Here is a 27,055-nt window from a genome sequence, read left to right as displayed (position 1 = left end):
CACTGTTACATTCCATATTTTTGAGTATTGAGTTTCTGAATGTTTTCTTCAGTTTGGTTCAGGTGTCACATGATTTCATCTCCATACTGCAGCTGTTCCACAGACTTACACCTCTGGTTGAGATACAGTGGACTTTTGCATTTGTTTACCTTTTCCCATTCAGTCTGATGATGTTTTAGGTGCAGTTTGAGCGGCTGCAGCGTCTCCGGGGGTTTCTGCAGCGTCTCCGTGGGTTTCTGCGGCGTCTCCGTGGGTTTCTGCGGCGTCTCCGTGCTGACGGACGGGTTTGGCTCTAAACAAAGCCGAGACGGGCCGTTTGATGGATGTGCTGCTCGTGTTTTCATCTGCAGGCTCGGCGTTGACTGGAGTCGATGTTTTCCAGCCGCAGACTGAGCGTTCCCTGGCCGGGAGCTCGAGCTCAGGCCTTTTCCTTCTCCTGTCCCTTTTAACACAGAGACAGAACTCATGTTGGACATTTTATGATCTCACAAACTAAAGCAGGTCAGGTTTACAGGTGCAGGTGAAGTGCAGATGCTGATGATGTGAGACCAAATGATGGAGCAGAAATGTGGAACAACAACGTGAGTGTCTCAGTGGAAAGCTCCAGAACATGAACCATGAGACCCGACACACAGACGGGACGGGGGACGGGACAGCAGCTCCTGTTGGGGCCGGCTGGTTTGTATCCGGACACTGCGTCCTGCCTCTCTGCATAAACACTCAGGACATCTCCTCCGTTCACTTCTGCTCTGAATCAAACAGCGATGGCGTTCCTGAACACATCAGTGATGTATTAGTGTAACAAATTACTTTCCACAGCGAGGAACTCAGTAAAGTAATGCAGTACCATTTTAAAAAGGTCTGTGTAATACATGATTTTGTTGAGGGACGAGTCCAGTGTAGGTTCACACCACACAGTGTGAGGACGTAAAGCGTGGCAGGCTGCCACCGGACGGGTCCTGAGCGATCGGTCGTGTCGTTCGCCAGCTGAGAGCAAACACACAGAGACACACACACTCTGCCTTGTTCACAGGAGGAACGGGCCGCAGACACACACACACACACACACACACACACCTGAGTCAACTTGCAACGATTCAACAACAGTCCAGAGAAATTATGTTAGTAGTGCCCAGTTGAGCCTCCTGTGGTCAGAGGGTCAGTCCAGTTGGTCCTGACCAGTTGAGCCTCCTGTGGTCAGAGGGTCAGTCCAGTTGGTCCTGACCAGTTGAGCCTCCTGTGGTCAGAGGGTCAGTCCAGTTGGTCCTGACCAGTTGAGCCTCCTGTGGTCAGAGGGTCAGTCCAGCTCCATCAGGGTGAACCAACAACCTGATGCTGAGCAGATTCTCTTGTTTGTGTTTCTGCTTCTTCTTCTCTTCTTCCTCCTTGTTTCCAGCTTCAACCACTGATCCACTTTCTGGATTTGTTTGGTCTCGTCTTCTCGCTCAGAGCGAACAAACGTCCTCGCTCCACGACCACGGCAGCAGATTGAAACCACAAACACACACATCTGACACCTTCAGCAACCCAGAGGGAGAACTGAGGAGAACATGGGATTTATCAAACCATATTTACAGTTTATATTCAACTTATTGCAGCACAGGCTGTTTAATTTGAATTATTTTAAATTATGGACATTTATGTGCCCCCTGCAGTACTCCAACATACCACCAGGGGGAAGCGGACTCCCATTTAAGAACCACTGCCTTAGATTTATGTTTTATCCAAAGGCAAACACAAATGTTACTGCACACAGGCGTCCAGGTGTGTCTGACCTGACGACAATGGTCAGACACACCTGGATTAATCATTTTGTCCAATAATGTAAGACAGGAAATAAAGGAGCTGGCTTAAGTTCAGGAAGTAGCGGAGCTGTGCATAAAGCTCCAGCAGGGAGTGAGGGAGATCCCATAGGATAGATGATGGCCCCCAAAAACACAAATCAGGAGGCAGGACATCAAACTTTTTTCTCTAAGAATGGTGAGAGGAAAAGCACCGAGGGCGGCTGAAACGATTAGCCTACTTGTTCATTCATTTATTGTCTGTAACCTTACCTTTGACGGGGCGCAGCCGCAGGCTGGAGCCGACGTCAGCTGTCACCTAGCCGGGCTTCACTCTGGACAAGTCGCCAGTTCATTAAAAAAAAAAAAAAAAAAGCCAGTTCATTATAGAGCAACGATTCTTAGTGTGACTGAACGTCACTAATATGGAGGCTGCTACAGTGACTGTGTGCGCCCACTCAGAGGCTGCATTGAATTGTGTTATGACGCATTCAAGTTCTACTCAGTAATTTTGAGCATCAGACGAAGGTCAGTTACATTATCATGATGTGTTAGTTATTGCTAGGTTGTTATAAACTTCAGCTTACAGCATTTTTGGTGAAGTGTGTTGCCATCCGAAACTTCAGTACATTACCTGTGACTGCTGCAGGTGGAGAAAGGGCATTTGGCAAACTGAAACTAGTTAAAAATGATCTCAGATCCACAACAACCCACCAGCGAATTTGCCAACAAAAAGGCCCGGCGTTGGGCTTTCTGATGAGACTTCCAGTGAACAAACAAGGCAATTTAAACCTAAACTGAGATGAGATGAGGCCTGTTGAATGTTTGATATTTGTTTTACAACAACGTATTTCATGTGCTGTGTGTTTTACTTGCACATTTAAGTTAAATGCTCCATATCTACCTTGGACTCCACCTTGTGGACTATCTTGAGCCAGGACACTTTGTTTCTTTTTTTTTTTTTTTTTTTTTTTTTTTTGCATATCAGTGCTTGATTGTTAAATAAAATAAAATACCCACTACCTATTTGTTGAGTTGTTAATTGAAAATGTATTTGCAATCAGAGGTGTAATAACGTGTTGCAAATCAGAGAAATGGGAATAAGACAACTAATAATACATAATTTACATAATAATACTCTGACTTGTTAAGTGGTTAATCGTAACAGAGAAAACAAATTGGGTGTATTACACCAGGCACCGTCAAGAACACTGACAAACAGAAAAATGAAGGAAAACATCATAATACGCAGTTGTAAAAAAAAAAAAAAAAAAAGTGGCAATGAATGAGAGGCCCACACCTATATTCTTTCAGGGGACCCAGAATTCCTAGCAACTGCCCAGGGGGCGGCCCTGTCCAGAGTCTCATAGTACAGGGGTGCAGGTGGGAGCTGCTGAATTCTCCCATGAGGACGTGAACGCAGCACAAGTGAAAGTGAAACTTTGGTTGAAGGTTTGGACGAGCCGCGACCAGGAGGCTCATCTTCATCATTAATGTTGGACTGTCCCACCGTCATGATGTAGAAGAGCTGCACACGTTCGGACGTCAGGAGAGGATTTCTGTTTATCTTTGAGTTCAAGTCCAAGAAGAAAAAAGAAAGAAAGAAAGAAAGAAAGAAAGAAAGAAAGAAAGAAAGAAAGAAAGAAAGAAACTCGTCATCATGGGACAAACCGCTTCTGCTGTGAGTCACTACTTTTGTTCGACGCCATTTTCAAGCTGCATTTTTCACTGTTGATTTCATCTGTTAGAAATAAATGTAAAAAGTAAAGCAGTGATCATTTTCTTTGTGGTGATGATAAAAAATCTCATCAGGCGGTAAAACCAAATGTTAGCCAGTTGTATACGTCAGACAGCACGTTTTTAAAGCCGTTTAATTCCGTTTATTCCACAGGAAATACAGACTGATCTGTGTGTATGAAACCCGCCACTGGAAAATAAAAACAAATGAATAAATAAATTAATGAAAAATGCAAATCTATTAATAGTTTTCAAACTGAGCAGGCCCCCTGTGTTCCCTGGGCCCTGAACAGGCCTGTGGCTTTTTGTTTTTACAGCCTGAACAGGAAGCAAAGTGTTTCCTGTTTGTCAGGGTGAGAACAGGCCTCTGGTCCCTCAGCACAGAAAAGAGAATAAGGGCCAAACCTGTGGCTCCTTAACAAGAAAGCATCATCTGCTTTGAAGTTTTGATGGAAAGGAGTTTGTGTTTTTCTGCTGAGGCTCTGTTCTCTGAGAACAACAAGAAAAAGACATGAAGGGAACACGGTGCGCCACCAAAACTACTGAAAGAAAGATTTGCAGGTTTCATGATGACACCACACTGCAAAATTTTTCGCTGTGAATTCACAATAAATTATTGGATAAGTTTTGCGTGACTTTCACAATAAGGATTACAGCAATATACTGTGAAATGTACTCACAGCAATTTACTGTAATTTCACATCTGTGATATTACAATGCATTGTTGTAAAAGCACAACTGTGTACTGTAACTTCACAGCTTCAATGACAAAGCAATTACTGTGATATTACAGTACATTACTGGGGAATTACAACTTTTTGCTGTACATCATTACAACAAGGCCCTGTACTTTTACTGTGTGTACTGTGAAAGTAATGCACAAGTTGATAGTAATTTACTGTGAATTTACTATGTATACTGTGGAAATCATGCAAAAATTGGCCAGTAATTTACTGTGAAAGTAATGCAGATGAAGTTTCCATTTACTGTGAATTTACAATCATTGTACAATTAACACACCAACACACAACTCTGAGGTAAAGTCAATGTTAGCCCAATGGCATATTTATTAATACCATTATTTATACCAGAATTTCCCTGGTTGGGATCAATAAAGTATATCTATCTATCTATATCTATCTATTTACAAATAAAGGGTTATTCAACATAAATGCCAAGAATTTCAAGAATTCAAGAAATTCAACTTCCTAGTCCTAGTCAAACTTTTCAAAGCATCTTAAAATGCAGAGAAACTGTGCAGAAACTCGTCATTCAACTACCCAGCTGTGTCCCAATAACAGTAAGAGGATGGGAATGAGGCCTACATGGCAAGGTAAGAGAGGAAGGGAGAGAGCGATGAAGGGATGTGGTGAAGGGGTCAGGCGCTCCTCTCAGTCTCAAACATTCTATAATCCACACGCAACAGCATCGTACAAAAACCTTATAGTGCAAAGTTGTCTTCAAAAAAAGTACAAAAAGAACGACTCAAAACTGAGCCTGACAACTGCTGCAGCAAAAAAAAAAAAACTCTGATGCCCACTCAAAGTCCATTAGTTTCCTCAAAAGTTGCTCATATGAGGGTTCATTGTTGTCTTCCTCCTGGTCTTTGAGCCTCTTTCAGGATTGATGCCCAAGAAGAACTTGTTAATAAGCAAAGAGAGTTTCAGTTTTAAATAGACTTATGTATTGCAGGCAGCATTTATCAAGTTGACTCATCATCCTTCATAATCTTATCATATGCACACTCAACAGTTCAGTAAAAGCACAGTGTACAGTATTTAGGTATTCAAATTTAAATAATAAGATCAGCTGTGGTAAATAGCAAACGCTAGCGTTAGCTAACCTATATCAGACCACATAGGTAAATGCTACAGCTAGCTAACGTTAGCTAGTTAGCTAATAGTGCTAATATCATTTAAAATAGCATGGGTGTATTCAAACAGACGTTATGCAGCTCACCTTCTCCATTCAGCCCAGAGGAGAAGAGGGAAATGGCCTCTTCAGGTTCAGTGCTGAGTTTGGTTATGTCATGTGACTTACCAGGGAATATTTTAATACAAAATTTCACTGTAATAATACTGTTGGATGCTGTGAAATCCTTGCATTTTTTTACTGTGTTGCTGTGATATTACAGACCTTGTTGTGATATAACAGGTGTTTTGATTGCAGGATTTTACTGTAAAATAACAGTTAAATGCTGTAAAAGGATACTGTTGTTTTTACAGGTATTCATTGGGATATCACAGGGGAACTTAATTACAACAAGGTACTGTAAAATAATACTGTTAATTATTGTGAAATGCTGGTAATTTATTACAGTGCAGGATTTGCTGGTGAGCGCAGCGTCTGGGACGCAGCCTCTGGATTGGACAGAAACAGGGAAACATGTCCATGAGCTTTGCTGCATTCACACTCTTTCATTTGTGCATTCCTAAAGTGAATCTGTGCTTCAGAAATTATTTGTGAATCTGCATTTATTTGTGCAGATCATCAGCGGCTCCCGGCTCCTTTACAAAGACCAAACGCTGCAGGCATGAAACTGGTCGCCATGACAACTTCAAATTAAAATGTCAAATTTCACTGTAAGGCTCGGGCTGGATGACAGAGACTAAATCAAATATCGTGAAATATTTTGACCAAATACCTCAATATGGTTAATGTAGGGATGACTGCTGTTGCTCTGGGAAAATATTCAGACACTGAGATTTTAAATAATTTTTTAATGTCTTTATTTTTCTGTGAGTGTAAAATCTATTCAGTAAAAAAGACGACATTCACAAGTCAGCAAAGTGAGTAAGGAGGAGTGAAGAGCAACATGTGATCTATGAAGACCGGGACAACTGTGTGTGTGTGTGTGTGTGTGTGTGTGTGTGTGCTTGCACCTCTTAGGCTGACTTAAATCAGAAGATGAGTGACTGTGAGAAGGAAGAGGAGGGCAGAGCAGAGTCTGCAGTGTCCAGCTGTCTGTCCATGAAGAGCGACCGGTCTAGAAGAGAACCTCCATTCTTCAGTGCTGAACCTGGACCTTCAGACACAAAGTAAGACAGCTGTCAGAGTGCAGTGTGTGTTCACTGTTTTCCTGTGAAATCTGTTTGTGGCGCATGGAGAAAGTAGACGTGACCCCAAAACTGATGCTTCAGGTCATGAGCCACATCCGCTCTTTTAGCTGGACCCCCCCTCACAAAAAAAGGCTGTGACCAAACCATGAGCTGCTGGGAGCGACTGGGAAAGCTGGGAGCACCAGTGCTGCCAGTGGAAAAGTTAGTCTGGAGCCCTGATTTACAAGAACTAACAACATGTTTCAAACATTTGTGTTTCCAGAGGTTCCTACCACAGAGCAGAGTCTGCAGTGTCCAGCCGTCTGTCCATGAAGAGTGACTGGTCTAAAGATCGACCTCCATTCTTCAGTGTTGAACCTGGACCTTCAGACACAAAGTAAGACAGCTGTTAGAGTGCAGTGTGTGTTCACTGTTTTCCTGTGAAATCTGTTTGTGGCGCATGGAGAAAGTAGACGTGACCCCAAAACTGATGGTTCAGATCATGAGCCACATCTGCTCTTTTAGCTGGACCCCCCCTCACAAAAAAATCATGGTCATGGCTCATGGTTTGGCTGCGACCAAACCATGAGCTGCTGTGAGCGACTGGGAAAGCTGGGAGCACCAGTGCTGCCAGTGGAAAAGTTAGTCTGGAGCCCTGATTTACAAGAACTAACAACATGTTTCAAACATTTGTGTTTCCAGAGGTTCCTGCCACAGAGCAGAGTCTGCAGTGTCCAGCTGTCTGTCCATGAAGAGCGACTGGTCTAAAGATCGACCTCCATTCTTCAGTGATGGACCTGGACCTTCAGACACAAAGTAAGACAGCTGTCAGACTGTGAGCCTGATGGAATCTGATGACTAGGGTGACCACCTGCTAATAAGCCCAATGGGGGACAAGGGGTATGATTCTGAGGGACAATGTGGGACACCGCCCGGGGTGGCGGTGCCCCCACTCGGCGGGCTCACTGATACCGGTTTACCGATTTCTAGCAGATACCACTTTACGTGTTATATTAATGTTGCCCTGTTCCCCTAACATATGTAATTGCTGCTGTATGCTCTTCCTGCTCTCAACAAAGGCGGATGCTTTTTCTCTAGCTCCCTCCTGCCCTTATCTGCCCTGCTCTGCTCTCTGTCTTGTGTTGTCTCTATCGGAGCCTCTCTCTGCATTTCTCTCCGAAAGTCTACAACAATGGATCTGATCAGCTGGTCTCTCAATAGGCGTGCTCCATCGCAGGTACCTCACGATTCGATGCGATTCCGATTATGGGAGCTTCGATTTTTCGATTATAGCGATTACAGCGTTTGTCGATTTGATGCAATTATTGGTGCCACGATTCTTCGATTATTGCGATTTTTACAGCTATTTTCCATGCAAGACTGATTTTGTGTTAATCTGTGGCTAGCTTTGGAAATAAATAGCCCATAAATTAACTCATGTCACTCTCAAAATAAAGATTTTTTGAACATTTGACTAGGAATTATTTTTCAAAGACACAAAATATTTTGACTGTGTAATCTGGGAGTAGCTCCCAACATTTAACCCAACACTGCCAAGGAGCACAGCCCCATCTAGGGGCCAGTGAAAGAACTGCATAAGCCAGTTCCATCATAACAAAGAGTAATTAAAAATTTGGTACACAGGCACTACAGTACACCATTGACACACATACATACATACATACATTTATTTATTTATTATAGTTTATAATTTATCGTGTTGCGAAAGTACTTGCCGGTGGCGTGCGTTTCGTGGGTGGAGATAAAAGGCCGGCGGATCAGGAGGGGGCTTGTCTGTAAAGTCTGGTTTGACGTGCAGCTTCATGGGACGCAGGGCGAACGAGGGCAACTGCAAATTAAAGGCCAACTCCTTCAGCATTCACCACGACGAAAATGGCCTAAAATATGTCACCCTGTCTTTCAACGAATGCACGAAAAATCACAAAGATGCAGCCGAAAAAACATAGAAAGCCTGCAGGGATTCATATATGAGCAGCTGGGTAACCCACTGTGTCCGATGGCCTCCCTGGAGAAATAGCCTCCCTCTCCCTGCTGCCTCCTGATCCACCTGCCTTTTATCTCCACCCAAAGCGAACACAGTGTGACAGCGCCGATGTATGATAAATTAACAGTATACTTTTATTTTTATTGTTATTGTTACAACCGACGTTAGGCATACGTCTGTGCAAAAATGCACCTGGCTCGAAACGCACGCCACCGTCCCTGCAAAGAGGAGTCCAAACAAAATTGAACACTATTTTAACAATTGCTCTATTAATGGAAATATCCAATTCAACATTAACGAGCCCAAATAGCCTGATGTGACATGATGATGGCGCTAGATGAAAAAGCAATCTTGCCGTCTGTGCTCTGTTCATTCTGTCCACTCTATCTTGCTTGGCGGAAGAATGAATAGTTCTCAGTTTTATTGTTGCATATTTTTCTTGTGTGTTTATTTTATGGGCTATATGTAGGGTAACCGTTTTATAAAAGCAATAAGCCCCTTGAAGCCGTGAGTTACAGTGATTTTACAACGGCATTCCATTTGCTATGGTCCCACCTACTAAACTGTCCGGGTGGCGCGCGCGTTGCCTACTTTTTGTTCCGGGTACCCGTTTTTTTTTTTTTCTTTTTTCTTTTTTTTTCGGGCTTGGTGGAAAAGAATCGACGTGAAAAAATCAATGCACAAAAACATTGCGATGAATCGCAATTTCGATGAATCGCACCCACCACTATCTCTCAATGCAATTGATCAAATTTTCTCTACAAAAAAACTGGGCAAAGGAGAGCCCGCATGCCCCGCCGGAACGTTTGCCGCTGGGTACACCATGGACTCCTGGGAGCAGTGGAGGGTGATGTGCCTGTCGATTCTTTCCGTCGAGGATGTTGAAGACGTCTACATGATTGGATTTATGATAACAGGATTTCTGCTGTTTGGTGCTGGTGGATTCCTGATTTATCGCAAAGTTCAGAGGGTGTTGGCAGCGCGTTTGGCTCTGGAGAAGCTGCCAGCCATAGAAGGTTTGGGCCGAGCCAACAACACTCAGACTCGTGCGTTGTGTGAATTGCTTCGTGAATCAATTCGCAAGCAGGAAGAAATTCCTGGACTTTTACGCCAGATGGGTAACAACTTGGAGAAGTTGGAAGCTCGACTCTGAGGAAATGTGCCATAATTTGAAATTATTCAGAATCACCAAGAGAACCACAGAGACTTAAGGCTGATGGAAATTGCAGAATCGGCCTGTCCAAAACAATCACCTTATCCACAATTCGGCGCCCCAGCGACCTTGGAAGGCCGCTATCTTCAGTTTCTCCTGGATGTGTATGCAGACAGGCGCTCTTCCCCACTCCCTCCCCATCACCCTCCACCCGGGAACTTCAACTCTGTTCAGGACTCACAAGGCCGTCTCCCGGGCAACGGCCGGGGGTGTCATCTCATCAGACAGCAGAGACAATGTGTAGTCTGTATGGAGAAGATGGTCCTGGACTTGCGCATACACATACACAAGGACACACATACACGCATCCCTTAAAATTCAACGCCTCGTTGGCCCCCCACCCCCTCTCCTTCCCGTTTTCAGTGCAGCTCGTGGGTGTGGAGCACCATAGTGGCTGCATACGACCCTCGTCTGTGCTGGGACACCTCCCCCTCCCCAAATCCCTCCCCCCTTCCACATGTGCAATGTCTTGAGTCATGTTGTTTATTATGTGCTTATTGTGCTGGGGTGTGTTTTTTTGTTAATGCCATGTTGTGCTCCCCTAGGAGCCAGTTTGACATTTGACCCTTGACCCTGAGTCTTAGTCTTGTGTCAAATGCCCTTATTAGTTTTAGTCATATTTAGTCAACTTGAATTCTTTTTTGTTTAGTCACATTTTAGTCGATGAAAAGTCTTGGCATTTTAGTCTAGTTTTAGTCGAAGAAAATCCAAAGTATTTTAGTCTAGTTTTAGTCAATGGTTTTAGTCAATATTCTTTTTTAGTCTTTGACCTGCATCATGTTGGCTTTTTTTTTTTTTTTTAATTTAACAATATTTTAAATTATTATTTTAAAAATGTAAATTACTTATCAAATAGACCTAACAATTCAGCTACCAATGAATGAGCAGTAGTATGCCTGTGATAACAGATTGAAAAATAAGCCAAAGTGGTACCTCTTATATGAATAGACAAGCTAAGCCTTTGCTTTGTTACACAATCTATGTCAGTGCGCCGCTGTAGCTTTGTTCTCGCCGCGCTACGCTTCAGACAGCGCCGGTGGGTGAGTGCTCCTCAGTCATACACACACACACACACACACACACACACACACACACACCGGCATGAGCAGACAGCAGCGCAAGAGGAGAAAAACTAACGAGCATCGCCCTATCCCCCGGGTGAACGAGCTTTTTCAATGCGTGTCCCACATTGACACGGTCTCAATTTGCGGGACAGGTGGTCACCCTAATGATTACATGAGATTATATAGCAGAGCAAGTAGTGAGGATATCAAGAAAAGAGACTGCAAAGAGAGAAATGACTGCTCCTTGCTCTGCAATCCAGCTGTTCAACCAAAACACATCTGGCTCTGTGCTGTTTTCCACAAACTGTGATGCTGTTTGATGTTTTGCACCAAAACACCTGAGAACATTTCCACCTGCACCTGCACTCACAAGTTCTTCACACACCTGAGTCTGAAGTTTAGATTCACACTGACTGACAGATAAATCTGATCCTGTGCTGCTCAGACTGATGCACTATGGCACACACACACACACACACACACACACACACACACACACACACACACACATCAGCATGGAAGTGGTGGCCAAAGTCCACATGACTTGAGTTAAAGTGTAGATCCTCCTGGTCAAATATCACTGCACTGCCAGTGGAGGCTGCTCAGTCAAATGTTTTACTTGAGTTAAAGTAATCTCTTTTAAAAATACTTCATTATTCAAAAGTACATTTTCATTTCAACATCAAGGTTCAAGTAAAAAAAAAAAAAAACACAAGAAAACACAGTGCATTTACAGAACCTGAGAACTCTCTGGAAAAAATATTGTTTCTAACTTGGACTAAATTTTAGTTATTTTTTTTTAAATTTATTTTATTGTTACCCTGTGGTGTGTGTGTGCAGACTGGGGCCTAAACAGTCTTGGAGCTGCATCAGTTGCTTTGACTGGAAAGCTGAGACTCTTGTGGATTCAATGAGCCACATTTGATTCCTGTGTGATGATGTTGGCCCCCATAGCAGCCATTTCACTGCAGGCAGAGACTTTTGTCCAACTGGACGTCGCTGGAGAAAATGACCTCTAGTGACCTCTAGGAGAATCACAGCCTCATCAAACTTTACACACACAAACTAGAGAGCGAGGCCGTTCAGAGGAGCTCTGCTTCTCCAACTGGACTGACAGGAAGGGCCAGTTTCTGACACATTTAAACAACGAGGATAAGAAGATACTTAAGAATCACAATATGTATTGATCAGCTCCCAGGTGTCATGATAGTATCGATCAGGAGATCAGCATATTGTCCCGGCCTGAGTGTTGTAATATCTGACTTCTGGTCCAGGAACCAGACAGGAGCACTGGAACCCAGCATGAAAACCACCTGGATGTGGAGGAGATTCAGACATTTTTTCAGGGGTCTTCACTGGAGTCGTAACCATGGTGACTAATCTCAGGGTTAAGTCAAGGGGGTGTCGTCCTCTTTAGCTTGTTGAAAGCTTGTTGCAGTGAGTTTCCTCCTCACCCAGAAACTGTTCACATGTTTTGCTTTTGTTGTTGGTCAACTTTTCTTTCATGGATTCACAATAAAAATCACTAAAAAAATACATGAGCTGTCAAGCTCTTGGATTCCTGTATTCGTCATAATCTGCTGCAGAAACTGAAAGTGGATGTCACACTGCTTACATGGGCATTTCTTCTTCTAAATACTATCTTAATTGCATTAATATTAGAATACTGTAGTCCATGTAAATGTAGTCACAGAAAGTGACATAAGAGGCCGCTTATGACAATTGTAATAACCTTGGCTAAATGTCAAGTGTCCCATTGTCATGTTTGTTTGTTTTTTACTTTTTTTTTTTTTTTTTTTTTTTTTTTTTTTTTTTTAAATATTTTAAGATTTCAGTTAAACCGTAATGTTGTCTAAACATAAACAAAGTGCTTCCATCTCCACAGGGACAGGAAAAGGAGTCGAGGTGATGTGAAGGAGCAGCTGTCCTGCTGTGCTTTGTGCCAGGAGCTCCTGAGGGATCCAGTCTCCACCAGCTGTGGACACTGGTTCTGCAGACGGTGCATCACCTCATACTGGGACCAGTCTGATCCATCAGGAGATCCTGCCTGTCCCCAGTGTGGAGAAAGATCCAGAACAAGACCTGGACTGCAGACACCCAGTCAAACCAGCCCAGTGGACGGCGGTCTGCAGGAGGTTTTAGACGAGCATAAGATCAGTCTGAGGAGGAGATGTGAATTTGTGACAGAAGGAACTGCTGCAGCAGGAAGTGGAACCCCCCTCAACAGGATCTACACTGAGCTCTACATCACACAGGGACGAAGGGAAGAGGTTAATACCCAACATGAGGTGTGGCAGCTGGAGACAACATCCAAGATGGAGACCCTCCATGACACTCCAATCCGGTGCCAGGACATCTTTAAAGCCTTACCTGGCCAAGACACACACATCAGAGTAGTTGTGACGCAGGGCGTTGCCGGGATTGGGAAAACCTTCTCAGTGCAGAAGTTCACTCTGGACTGGGCAGAGGGCTTGGAAAACCAGCATGTCAGTCTTGTGGTTCTGCTTTCGTTCCGGGAGCTGAACTTGATCAAAGATGAGCGCTACAGTCTTCTCCAGCTGCTCCGTGTTTTCCATCCAACATTACAGACGGTCACAGCAGAGAAGCTCGCCGTCTGTACAGTCGTGTTCATCTTTGACGGCCTGGATGAAAGCAGGTTTTTATTGGATTTCCAGAACAATGAGGTCGTGTCTGATGTCACACAGACGTCATCAGTAGACGTGCTGTTGACAAACCTCATCAAGGGGAAGCTGCTTCCCTCGGCTCTCCTCTGGATAACTTCCAGACCTGCGGCGGCCAATCAGATCCCTCCTACATGTGTTGACAGGGTAACAGAAGTCCGAGGGTTCACTGACCTCCAGAAGGAGGAGTACTTCAGGAGGAGATCCAGTGATGAGGAGCTGTGCAGCAGAATCATCTCACACATCAAGGCGTCCAGGAGCCTCCACATCATGTGCCACATCCCAGTCTTCTGCTGGATCACTGCTACAGTTCTGGAGCACATGTTGACTACAGACCAGAGAGGAGAGCTGCCCAAGAGCCTGACTGACATGTACTCACACTTCCTGCTGGTTCAGACACAGAGGAAGAAGCACAAGTACAATGAGAGACATGACAGGAGTCAGCAGGAGCTGATGGAGACTGACAGGGAAGTTCTTCTGAAGCTGGGCAGGCTGGCGTTTGAACATCTGGAGAAAGGCAACCTGATGTTCTACCAAGAAGACCTGGAGGAGTGTGGTCTTGATGTCACAGAGGCCTCGGTGTACTCAGGAGTGTGCACAGAGATCTTCAAAACCGAGTGTGTGCTCTTCCAGAGAAAAGTCTACTGCTTTGTTCATCTGAGCATTCAGGAGTTTCTGGCTGCAGTCTACATCTTCCACTGCTACACCAACAGCAACACAGAGGTACTGGCCAGAGTCATGAGGGAAGAATGTGATGACAGAAAGCCATCGTTGGATATCTTCCTGGAGAGAGTCATGTCTGAAGCCCTGCGGAGCAAAAATGGTCACCTGGACCTCTTTGTCCGTTTCCTTCATGGCCTCTCACTGGAGTCCAACCAGAGGCTCTTAGGAGGCCTGCTGGGTCAGACAGAGAGCAGACCAGAAGACATCCAGAGAGTCATCAACAACCTGAAGGAGAGGAACACCTCCAGTGTCTCACCTGACAGAAGCATCAACATCTTCCACTGTTTGATGGAGATGAACGACCTCTCAGTAAATGAGAATATCCAAAAGTTCCTGAAGTCAGAGAACAGATCAGAGAAGTGGCTCTCTGAGATCCAGTGCTCAGCTCTGGCCTACATGCTGCAGATGTCAGAGGAGGTTCTGGATGAGTTGGACCTGAAGGAGTACAACACATCAGATGAGGGACGAGGGAGACTGATCCCAGCTGTGAGGAACTGCAGGAAGGCTCGGTTAGTCCTGATGTGAAATCAGCATTATCCAAACAGTGTAGAGCTGCTTCCATACCTGACACCAGCAGAAATACAATAAAGATATGTAGTTCTCTAAATATTCAGGATAAAGGATTGATTCTGAGAGAAAAAATATACTTCAGGCAGTCCAGGGTAAAAGGAGGCAACATGATGGTGATGCCCATAGCAGCTCACCCCTACAATACTTCAAAATCAGAGTATTTGCTGTGTAATTGAACTTGAGCATCAGGTTTCTACTGCTTGCTTTCTTTTAATATTATATATGAAACACTTTTTAATTTTTTTTTATCCTGTGTGATACACAAATCTTGGACAATACAATTTAATATTACTATCATTTAACACTATATAAGCACAAGAAAATCACAGACTTGACATTAAATCTGTAATTACAGACTTTCTGGCTATGGACTCTCAGAGACTCACTGTGAAACTGTGGCCTCGGCCCTGAAGTCCAACCCCCATCTGACAGAGCTGGACCTGAGTGAGAACCAGCTGCTGCAGGATTCAGGAGTGGAGCTGCTGTCTGCTGGACTGGAGAGTCCAAACTGCAGACTGAAGACTCTCAGGTCAGACTGCACTTTTTAATGATGTGTGAACATGTAATATTCTGTTAGCTGAACAGGAGTTTTACAGGCTTACATCTCAAATTGTTGTCAAACTGTATTTTCACACAATCCTTGTGTGTTGAACTGAAAAACTGTGAACGTCAGTGATGATATTGTACATTATTTCAACATGCAGGGGTCCAAATGGCCTCCATCTGTGGGAACCTGTGGGAACGCCAAAATTCAATTCAATTCAATTTTCAATTCAATACAGAGGGCTCTAGTTTTCTGGGTGTGGCCAGGTGGATTTTGCAAGTTTGGCACGCCATGCGTGGTGGCGCAAGTACTCCGCCGTTCCTCCTACCGGCGCATGGGAGGAGAGAAGGCGTGGAGTGGGTTTGACACAGCTGATTCACTTTAAATGAATCAAATGAGCCCCTGTCCTCACCTTTAAAATGCGCTGCGTGAAGGCGTAATGAAAGTTTACACAGCTGACATGGAGGTCTACTGCCGCAGGCGGAGTGGAGCCCAGGAGACCGGCGTGGAGCGGAGACCGGCGAGCAGTGCGCACACGTCACCAAAACCTCACAGGCAGGCTTCCGGAATGTCAGACACATGAACAATGCAATAAATACCGAAAAAAAACACTATTCAATGCTACGATCACAATCAGCAAATACATATATCTTCATATCAGCTGTCCCATTACAACTGATGTCAGATTGGCACCGTTTGTGCTGATTGTGAGGTTTTGGTGATGTGCGCCAGTCAGCCAAACGTCCACTGCGCCGGCTCCGCTGAATCTGTCGACACCTCCCCCTGCTGCAACGCCACTCCCATCTCTGCGCACCACGGTCTGCGACACTTGCAAACCGTCCGCCTCTCACGTTGCGCTGGTCGAAACTATCTCTGCACAGGGTTCGCCTCACTGCGCCACCCTGCGCTGCGCCGGGAAACTAGAGCCCAGAGAGTCAGCGGCAAAATCTAACAGATTTCATCAGTCCAGGAAAATCCTTTCACACAGTAATGCTCTCCTCACTATCTGGACTCTGGAAACACTGGAAATTATAGCTACACATTTTATTCTTTATTCAGACTGAGTGACTGCAGGTTGACAGGGAGCAGCTGTGCTTCTCTGGCCTCGGCTCTGAAGTCCAACCCCCATCTGACAGAGCTGGACCTGAGTGGGAACGAGCTGCAGGATTCAGGAGTGAAGCTGCTGTCTGCTGGACTGGAGAGTCCAAACTGCAGACTGGAGACTCTCAGGTCAGACTGCACTTTTTAAGGATGACATAAATATATGGATATAGTTTGAATCATGTAGTAGTAGGCTGATATTGCTGTGAAGTATATGTTGTTTTTTAAAGTCGGGGCTGCTGGTTCTTTTAGTTTTTGTGAGGATGGTTGGTCAGGTTCTGTATCATGGATGCATGTGTGCTTTGTGAGGTTTGACAAGTAACTAACAACCGTCTCATGTGTCAGGAGAGAGAGAGGCCAGGTAAGGTAAGGTAAGGTAAGTTAAGGTAAGGTAAAGTAAGGTCATTTTTATTTCATGTGAAAAGGTACCCAGCCCACATGGGCTTACAAGACACACCAAGAAATACAATAAAAAGGAGCAATAAACATAGTAAGCAAAAAGAGAACTCCTCCATATTTGTCACTCACTGTCGAGCAAATATAGGCCCAGTCAGTTAACTTGGGCAGCACAGCAAGAAAAACATCTTCAGTTTAAGTCAGAGGCAAACACATCAAACATAAAGCGCCGTCATACGCTGCTGATAAGCATTTAACACAAACTGAGCTAAATGAAATACTTTGTCACTAAACAAGTATTTAAGTCTGCATTCATCAGACATATTAAACACATCAGGACGTTCTGCAGACATTTTCAGGAAAAGCTTCTATCTGAGATTATGATAAAATGGACAGTAAAACAAAAAGTGCATTTCATTTTCAGCCTCATTCAGATCACTCAGATGACATTTTCTATTTTCTTCTGGTTTTGAATGGAAATGTCCGGTTTCAGCTGCCAGAGGCAGGAAGCCACATCTCAGCTGGGCACAGACAGACCTCTGTGCTCTGGTTGGTAAATACACTTTATTAGACTGAACCCTCTCGGTTTAGCTTCATACAGAATTTCACTGGGCCATTTCTGTTTATAATTTTCAAGTAATATTGATTTAATTTGACTAACTCTACAGGATAATTTATTTCTGTATATGTATTACAGACCTGCTTCTTCACATATTTTGGCCAGTACTCTGGTCCAAGAGCAGTTATTTGAAAGATCCCAAAAGAAAATTGGTTTAGTAAGTCTATTATCAGGCATGAATCTATTCCACAGTGGCACCATGTCCCCCTGGTGCCGCACTTGGCATGGCTCCCAACCCAAATCACCACATACAGCAAGTGTGGGGGCCGTTTTATGTCCACCAAGAAAACAACACATGGCTCTGTTCTGAACTGCATCTCATTTAGTTTTCTTACAGTAACCCCAAACCCTGCACTGTAGTTTACAATAGGACAGACACAAGATTTAAACAGCTGTGTACAGGTTCTATAAGCAAGATCTCTACATAACTTGACCTCATTCAGGACAGCACCCAGAGCCCGACCTGCACAGTCAGATAAGATTTTTATTCCTCTTTCAAAAGTAAGATGGGCATCTAGAGTAAGTCCTAAATATTTATAATATTCAGTAAATGACCAAAGTGTTGGCCCAAAATGAAACTTAAACTTAGTGTGTAACTCACCCTTTTTCCTGAAATGCATAATCTGAGTTTTATCTTTGTTTATCTTTAGTCTCCATTTACGACACCAGCAGCACACAATATTCAACAGATTCTGGAGATCAGTTTCAGTCTCTGCAAGGAGGACTATATCATCCACGTCTAGAAAAGTGCCAACTGTACAATCAGCCAGTCTAACACCACAAGCTGCTGCTTCATCTCCAAAACCAAATCATTTCTATAGATGGTGAACAGAGTAGGAGAAAGCACGTCCCCCTGTTTAACACCAAATGGGGAAGGAAACCAAACTGTTCTATGATCACTGACCTGCACACATGCAACTGGGGCCTGTAAAGAACTTTTAAAGCATTATAAAATGTTCCATCTATACCAGATTTCATTAGTTTGAAACTGAGAAGGTCATGATTTATGCAGTCAAATGCTTTCTGAACATCACTGAATCAACAAAACACATGCTTCCCTTCCTGTGTTCCAGCATGAACTATAGTAGTTAGTGAATATATGTGGTCAGTACAAGCTCTATTCTTACCAAAACCATTCTGTTGGTCTGCCAGCAGATCAGATGTTTCCAAATAACAATACAGTTGTTCATTAAGTTTACTAGAATAGAGTCTGTAGACACAACTGAGAAGACTTATCCCCCTATAGTTCAGAGGAACTCTAGGATCATTATTTTGAGACTCAGGGATAGGTTTTACTATCCACCTTATTCCTCGCCCCCATGATCCCTTGCGCGAATTATGGGAGCGACTTCCGCTGCTGAACCGGAACCGGCGTTTACCATGGTAACGGCCAACGCTAATCGTCTTTTTTGAAGCGATCGGTAAATGAAACATGTGGGAACATCAACTTTCACACCTTAAACGGGATAATATTATCATTCCACTGCCTTCTACTCTTGAGGGATGGGAGGACGATCTGAAGAAGTGGCCAAAGATAACGTACACAAGCATATTCAGCTATTTTATTGACTCCGTTGCCACAGACGGCGAAGCTATGAACAATCTGAAAAGCTCTGAGGCGTATCAGTACCTCCACAGCAACAAGGTCGGTCGCGTTTTGCTAAAGGAGGTGGGACACGACCTTATGTATTTGAAAGCAGACATAGAGCCAAGTCAGAGCCTTAAAGTCCCTCATCACCGGGCCTGGGTTTTAGTTAAAGCGTCAGGTGAAATACAAACAGCTGGGTGCTCATGTGTTGCAGGAGCAGGGAGATCTTGCAGCCACGCAGCTGCAATACTGTGGAAGGTAAAATATTGATTGTCCTGATATTTTATTATTGTAATGTGCTTTGTAATGACACTTTGTAACTGACATATAAATAAATTTTAACTGATTGAGCTGCAGAGTGCATTTTGTAACAGGCAATTTTTTCATGTAGGTTGAGAATGCAGTCAGACAGGGAAAGACAGGGATAGCCTGTACTGACGTACAGAGGAAGTGGAATGCAGGTACAAGGAAGAATGTAGAGCTGAAAAAGGTGATGCATATAAAATTCAAACGTCATAAAGCAGACCACATTCATCCAGGCTCATCAACATCAACACCAGATCCTGTAAGTGTTTCACCTGCAGAAGCCCCTCCCAAACTTTTCAAAAACCATGCAGAATTTAAGACCCACATCCGTTCCTCTGTGATGGCCCCATTATTTCAGCTGCAGACAGATGGTCTCCTTCAGCGCTGCTACAGGTTAGAAGTAGAGAGTAATGAGTCCTCTCAGAGCCAGGGTGATCTACAGATACCCCATACAGAACATGGCACAACACTAACCTGTAAAAAGTGTCTCACTTTTTATGAGACCTATGTTGAGCTAAGCCCTGCCCAGATAGAGAAGCTGACCGAGGAGACCCAAGTGCAGAGTGCATCACAACTGTGGCACGATGCAAGGAAGCTTCGACTGACTGCCAGCACAGCAAAGAAAGTCCCCAAACGGAGCAGAACTAACCCACAAAAATTCCTCAACGAACACTTACACCCCACCTTCACTGGCAACACAGCAACAAATTATGGCAAAGAGAATGAGGAAAAAGCCATTCAGCTCATGGAAGGACAGGGGCACACTGTGGAGAGGAAAGGCCTGGTGGTGTGTCCTGACCATCCCTGGTTTGGAGCCAGCCCAGATGGAATTTTGGACTCCACACAGCTCCTCGAGATTAAGTGTCCACTGAAGTGTCCCATTGCAGACTTTCTCAGTCGGCCAAATGGTGATATCAGATGCTCAAGTGATGGGAACTATGTCATTTTCCCTAATGGACCAAGTGGATACTACCTCCAGGTGGGCAAAAAATATCACTACTTGTGTGTGAATTAATGTGATAGATATTTGTTAACCTTCATTTAAAAAAAAAAAACAAAAAAAAACTGTAACCCATTTTATATTACATTTATTCTTCCAGACACAGCTGACAATGATGTGCCTGGGTCTACAGAGCTGCAAGCTGGTCATCTGGACACCAACTGAGCACCTGGAGCTGGACATGCCATTTGACAAAGACTATGCAGATGTACATGTGAAACACCTGCAGGATTTTTATTTTTCACACATGCTTCCAAGATTAGTGGATGACTTTGTTGATAAGAAGATGAAGCTCTGCCCCAAATACCTGAGTCTTTTGAAAATACAGTAAGCGGATGACAGGTGTTAGGTGTAGTAACATTACACATAAAAAACACAAATAGCAGTGTATAAAGGTAGTAAACACTTCAAAGAAAATAGTACAACAGATGCCTTTTTGCTTTTAGTTTTATTAAAAGCACAAAATCTTAAAAATCACCCTCAGATATATTACAAAATACAAGACAGTTTATATTTCTACCTAAAACAAATTTCATTTTTCTTGGTTTATAGTATTAAGCAAGTTTCAAACAAGTTCCAAGCAAGTTAGACAAACAACAATAAATAAATAACAACAAATTCTGTACTGTACTGGGGGTGAAACGGTTCGGTTTGTATTGCAGTTTTTGGCTCACAACCTCGGTTTGTTTTGAACATCATAGGAAAAAAAAAACACTACCATGTCCAATGTTCTCTGTATTTTGTCTTACTTGCCAAAAATATATATATTTTTTTTTCATTCAAAGATTTGGGATAACAACATGAAATCAACAATGATCCTTTTAAAGGCAAAAGTTTACTTAGACTAGTTAGACTATTAACAACCATAAAAACACCTTCAATACATTCATTCATTCATTAGCTCGGTGTCTGGCTAGATGTCTCTTGGACAGCAGATGTGTTTGCAACACTGCACTTTGCAGGGTGGATTGTTGATTGAATGGTTCATTTTTCACAGTTCGGTTTTCCACCCCTACACTGTACTATGTACATTTTTCATTTACCTGTTCTTTACTCAAGTATTTATTTCTCTGACAGTTATTTATATTTACCTCCTACATACATTTCAATACAAATAAATGTTCTTTCTCCTCCTTACATTTTGCTTGTTACTTTAGTGTTAATGCATTTCATTACTTTTCTTTTGCAACACTGCGCACCACCAATCAAAAATCAAGAGTAATGTCAACCTAAACAGACAATTAACACAGGAAATACAGTTCATTTTTCACTTGAAATAAGCTCACCTCTTAAATTCACTAGACCAGCACAGATCTTGAGTATTTTATCTATCTTTGGTACCAAGTTAATTGGCACTGTTTGAGAAAGAATCTTGTACACCTTCAGACGCCTTATTGCCCGTTCAACATGAATGCGGGCATGAGCGATGCGTCGTGTGTGAGTGACCTCCTCATTGGTCAGCTGGCTTCCTTTGCGTGTGAATGCTGGTATGATTAAGTTCACCCTTCGCTCCTCCAGCAGGTCCCTGATTGTGAAACCACGGTCCCCCATCACCTCGTCTCCAGCACGCAAGTAGTCCAGAAACCCTGAGCTCTGTGTTATGTACCTGTCACTGCATTTGCCACCATAAGCATCTGAAATGAACATGATAATTCCAGAGGGAGAAATTGCCACTAAATATTTCACTGTGTTGCTGGCATAGTAGTGACTGTATGATTCGCTTCTAGAGTCCAGATTTTTGGCTTTCTGCAGGACAGTCTCTGAGCAGTCAACTACACAGGTTGTATTTGAAAATTGCTCCTTAAAAGCCTGTGGCAATGTAGCTCTGATTGTGTCACGAGGCAGCCATGGAATAAGGTCCTTCGTGTGTTCAGACATTATGTCTATCCACTGTCCAACAGTCTTGCTGACCTGACTTTGTGATGTTTTAAATCGCCGTGCTAGATCAGCCATGACAAAGTTTTGTCTTAGTTTCATTAAGGTCATTAGGATTTGATCCACCACTGGCACGGATGATGTAGTTGGAGCAAATGGTTGTAGGCAGGAAACAAGGGTGTGAAACTCAACTAGTGGAATTCCTGTATACAAGAGGGAGTCTGCATCACTCTGTAACATACCATCTGCAACAGGATGTGACAGTTCTGGGGATGGTGTGCTCATACTGCAAGAGATGATAGGTCCTTTTGAGTATGTGTGCTCCTCCATCCCTGGGTCAACCCACTGTGTTTGGGCATCACAAGAATGCACGGATGTTGAGCTTGGCTCCTCACTCACCTCCATTTCATCAAGCTCATCTGAGGATAATGATACAGATCATAATTATTAGTACATAAAGTGAGTCAAATTAGCTCTATTTCACTCTATTACATTTGAATAACCGAATAACCTGTCAAAGTAATAGAGCTAGCTAACGTTAGAAAAAAAAGGGTGTACCGTAATATTAAATTGACCGACTGTAAATATGTTGGACAGTAACTGTCATCACAATAATGGCCTGGTGCAGGTCTGTGCAAAAATAAATAAAGGCCTGCAGCGAATAGCCGCCTGGTTCTTTTAAACGCCCGGGGTCCAAGTTGATTTTGCGTATTAAACGCCCGGGCGATTAACTGGTGAAATGCGGTAATTCCGAACTAATCCGATACTAATACATATATAAATACAATAATTTTCTGGCCTCCCTACACCTGAAATCATACCTGATGTACTCCTGACATTGCTGTCAATCCTTCTGAGGACCCGGCGTTTCTTATCTGGTGGTCTGTCGTAGCCCAGCCATAACGTAGGATGCGGGTTTTCCTCCGTCGGCTTTTTGTCGGTGAAATGAAATGAACATACATACAGTGTTTTCGGGGGTCTCTTCAAATTCAGGTTTTTCAGCCACATCCTTCTGGCTTCCTCGTCTGTAGGTAGGCGATGGAAAGTGTAACGCTGAACACAGGAGCATTCCCTTTTTGTTCTGGGAGCATGTTCAAAACATTGTTCATCAAGCCACAGATTCAGCTTCCTCTGGTTGTTAGTACAGCCTCGAACCGCACAACAGGTGCCAGAGCTCCGAAGAGACATTTTAAGACAAACGACAATTTGTTAAGAAACTAAGAATTTGTTAAGAAAACTGGCTAACTAACGAACGAACGAACTAACTAACTAACTAACCAACTAACTAACTAACTAACTTACTTAGCCTACTTACTTACTAACTAACTCACTAACTAACGAACGAACTAACGAACTAACAATTTGTCAAGAAACTAACTAACTAACTAACTAACTAACTAACTAACTAACAATTTATTAAGAAACTAACTAGATTGTTTTGAAATAACCGCTGCCGTTACTGATTAGACACTTTGTAACTGCTACTTCCGCTATCGCGCCGGAAGTTGCACCCATAATCATATCCGCAGTGGCGCCCCCAGGAATAAGGTGGATAGATTTACACCAAACAGAGGGCACCAAGCTATACTCCAAACAGATGAGCTAAAATTGGAAATAAGCAGAGTAATTTCAGTAGATTGTTAGGCAGGTTATCAATGCCAGTAGCTTTTCTTGGTTTAAGTTCGTCAACTGCCTTTTTAACTTCCCCTTCAGTAATACTAGCATTTAGGTACTGATTAAAGAAATAAGAATCCTGCTGCATATTAGCCTCCAGACCATTTTTAAGATCAACTGTCCCTGCAAGAAAACAGTTCTCCCACTCAGAAGAGCAGAGTAAAATAAAGCAAAATAAATAACCAAAGTCTGTTTCCCATTTTTTTCAAAACATTGTCCTCAGCAAAACCAGAAGATCCATGTTCCAATCCCACTTCCACAGGGATAGGGTGAACTCTTTTTGGGCCCAAATTATTTATTAAATTCCAAAACAACTGAGGATTATTAGTTTGCAGATGCTCCATTTTTAATGCCTGACCCCTCTCATATTTTCTTTTACAAACTCTCAATTTTCTGTCAAAATTCTGTTGTTTGACCTTAAATTTGTTCTTTAGCTGTTGCCTCCTCATATCATAACCATCACACTTTAAAAATGATTTCTCTGCCATCCTCTTCTCCTTCCTCAGTACATTCAACTCTCCATTCCAGTCAGGTTCAGGTTTTCTAGAGAATCCACCTCCTAATGGAATGTGGATTTCTACGGACTTCAGCAACCTTACAGAAACATTTACAGAACTCACCAAACCATTTATCAATGTCTTTTTGATGGTGTACTTGAGAGAGCTTATCTAAGAATTCAGTGAGCATAATTTGGTGCTCACTGGAGGAAAGAAAATGAGGAGAGACAATTTTAATATTCCTCTGAGGGTATTGTCTAGATTGAGTATTATCTGAACCCATATAATGAACAGCAGAGCCCCCACCTGCCTGAAAACTTAGGACTGACACTGAGTGATCAGGTTCTTTACAGCGATCACCTGTCAGGCTGAAACAGCTGATCCTCTCAATGAACTCATTAGGCTGTGAATGTTCAACTCAGTGCAAATTCTTCAACAACTGTGGGGAGTAATTATGTAATCTACAACAGCCTTCCCTTTTCCAGAGAGAGAGAGAGAGAGAGAGAGAGAGAGAGAGAGAGAGAGAGAGAGAGAGAGAGAGAGACAGAGAGACAGACAGACAGACAGACAGACAGACACCTGTATCAGTGTGAGTAGGCTGCTAGAAAACATGGCAGATCCATAATAATAACTAGATAGTGAAGTAGAAAAAGCTCTCAGAGTGCAAGGAGCCAGTTCACTGAGGAGTGACTCTTTCATTCACTCTGATGGGTTTGTAAAGCACTTTGGAACTTACCTTCACAGGTGTAATATAAATATAAATTAGTATTCTCTGTATTATTATTAATGCAATTGTTATAATAATTACTTCATTGATAAATGTCTGATAAATATCCAAAACACTGGAAATTATAGCTCCATATTTTATTCTTCATTCAGATTGAGTGACTGCAGCTTGACAGAGAGCAGCTGTGCTTCTCTGGCCTCGGCTCTGAAGTCCAACCCCCATCTGACAGAGCTGGACCTGAGTGGGAACCACCTGCAGGATTCAGGAGTGGAGCTGCTGTCTGCTGGACTGGAGAGTCCAAACTGCAGACTGAAGACTCTCAGGTCAGTAGAGGGGTGGAGTCAGTCCTCTGAGGTCAGTAGAGGGGTGGAGTCAGTCCTCTGAGGTCAGTAGAGGGGTGGAGTCAGTCCTCTGAGGTCAGTAGAGGGGTGGAGTCAGTCCTAGAGGGGTGGAGTCAGTCCTCTCAGGTCAGTAGAGGGGTGGAGTCAGTCCTCTCAGGTCAGTAGAGGGGTGGAGTCAGTCCTAGAGGGGTGGAGTCAGTCCCAGAGGGGTGGAGTCAGTCCTAGAGGGGTGGAGTCAGCCCTAGAGGGGTGGAGTCAGTCCTAGAGGGGTGGAGTCAGTCCTCTCAGGTTAGTAGAGGGGTGGAGTCAGTCCCAGAGGGGTGGAGTCAGTCCTAGAGGGGTGGAGTCAGTCGTAGAGGGGTGGAGTCAGTCCCAGAGGGGTGGGGTCAGTCCTAGAGGGGTGGAGTCAGTCCCAGAGGGGTGGAGTCAGTCCTAGAGGGGTGGAGTCAGTCCTAGAGGGGTGGAGTCAGCCCTAGAGGGGTGGAGTCAGTCCAGGCAGAGCAGCTTGGTTGCTTGGTTCTTGTGCTGGACACAGTCAGTGCAGGCAGCATTTCCTGGGAAATGTCCAAAGTGCTCAGTGGCCTCAGGACTGGACAGAAAGACAGAGAGAGATCAGCCAATCAGAGCAGCCACAGTGTGTTGGGGTCATGTGACCTGCAGGTGATGATGATGATGATGAAGAGGATGATGGTTTTGTGTTCATCCCTACAGGCTGGAACATGTAGAAGACTGGATTCCAGCTGACAGCCTGAGAGGATGTGAGTACACACACACACACACACACACACACACACACACACACACACACACACACACACACACATAAAAACTAAATGTGTGTGTGTTTCCAAAAAGCAGCTCAAATCAGCTGACAGGACAGAGAAAGCTGGGCGCCCTGGGAGCTCACGTGCTGCAGAGCTCCAGCTTGTCCAGGCTGAGTCGTGGGTTTGAATCCCACCTCAGGCCCTTTGCTGCAGGGCGGCCCGTCTCTCTCCCCGGCCTTTCCTGTCTCTCTCTGCTGAGTCCAGTCAAAGCTACAAGGACAAAAACTACTTTAAATTACAGAGAAAAATGAGTTTTCCTCTGTCGATTGATCTCATACATAAGCCTGGTGTTTTTTTCCTTTATTAGTGAAAGAAAGGTGAACAAGTGGAGTGCAGAGAGTGACAACATTAGAAAACATATTAGAAAAGGAGAAGACAGGATGAACAGATGTGGAGAGAAAGAAAGAAGCAGACAGGAACTCAAACAAAACAACAGAAAATAAGAAGAAAAAAAATAAGAAAGCAAATCAATTGTAGTTTACTTTTAGTGTGTGTGTGTGTGTCTGTGTGTGTCTGTGTGTGTGTGTGTGTGTATGTGTGTGTGTATGTGTGTGTGGTGTCCCCCATCAGCCATTTCTGTTGTTGTTGTTGTTTGATAAAAACACATCAGCTGTTGAGTTTGTGCCGATTGTGATCAGAAGTTCTTTAAGGAATGAAGCTGGTTTTGTTTGTGTGTGTGTGTGTGTGTGTGTGTGTAAGAGGGGGTGTGTGATGAGGGTAGGGGGCAGGTAAGGACAGAGAGGGGTAGAGA

General features: G+C 43.6%; 1 protein-coding gene and 1 long non-coding RNA gene across 2 annotated transcripts; both read left to right on the top strand.

The window, feature by feature from the left end:
* The first annotated feature begins 3,363 nt into the window (after positions 1-3,363).
* LOC115365025 (protein NLRC3-like) lies at positions 3,364-21,956 on the top strand. Its single transcript, XM_030059736.1, has 10 exons — positions 3,364-3,462; positions 6,408-6,556; positions 6,840-6,953; positions 7,259-7,372; positions 12,724-14,751; positions 15,168-15,341; positions 16,416-16,578; positions 19,725-20,345; positions 20,467-20,574; positions 21,885-21,956. The coding sequence occupies exons 1-10, from the start codon at positions 3,442-3,444 to the stop codon at positions 21,954-21,956; spliced, it is 3,564 nt and encodes a 1,187-aa protein (XP_029915596.1). The 5' UTR covers positions 3,364-3,441.
* A 4,807-nt stretch (positions 21,957-26,763) lies between these two features.
* On the top strand, positions 26,764-27,055 carry LOC115364907 (uncharacterized). The gene is made up of 2 exons (XR_003928741.1): positions 26,764-26,813; positions 27,004-27,055. It is a non-coding gene; the product is annotated as an uncharacterized LOC115364907 (long non-coding RNA).

The sequence above is a fragment of the Myripristis murdjan genome, chromosome 9 (genome assembly GCF_902150065.1).
Source record: "Myripristis murdjan chromosome 9, fMyrMur1.1, whole genome shotgun sequence".
Lineage (NCBI taxonomy): Eukaryota > Metazoa > Chordata > Actinopteri > Holocentriformes > Holocentridae > Myripristis > Myripristis murdjan.
Note: the sequence above shows the minus strand (reverse complement) of the source record. Positions and strands in the feature narration are given on the sequence as shown.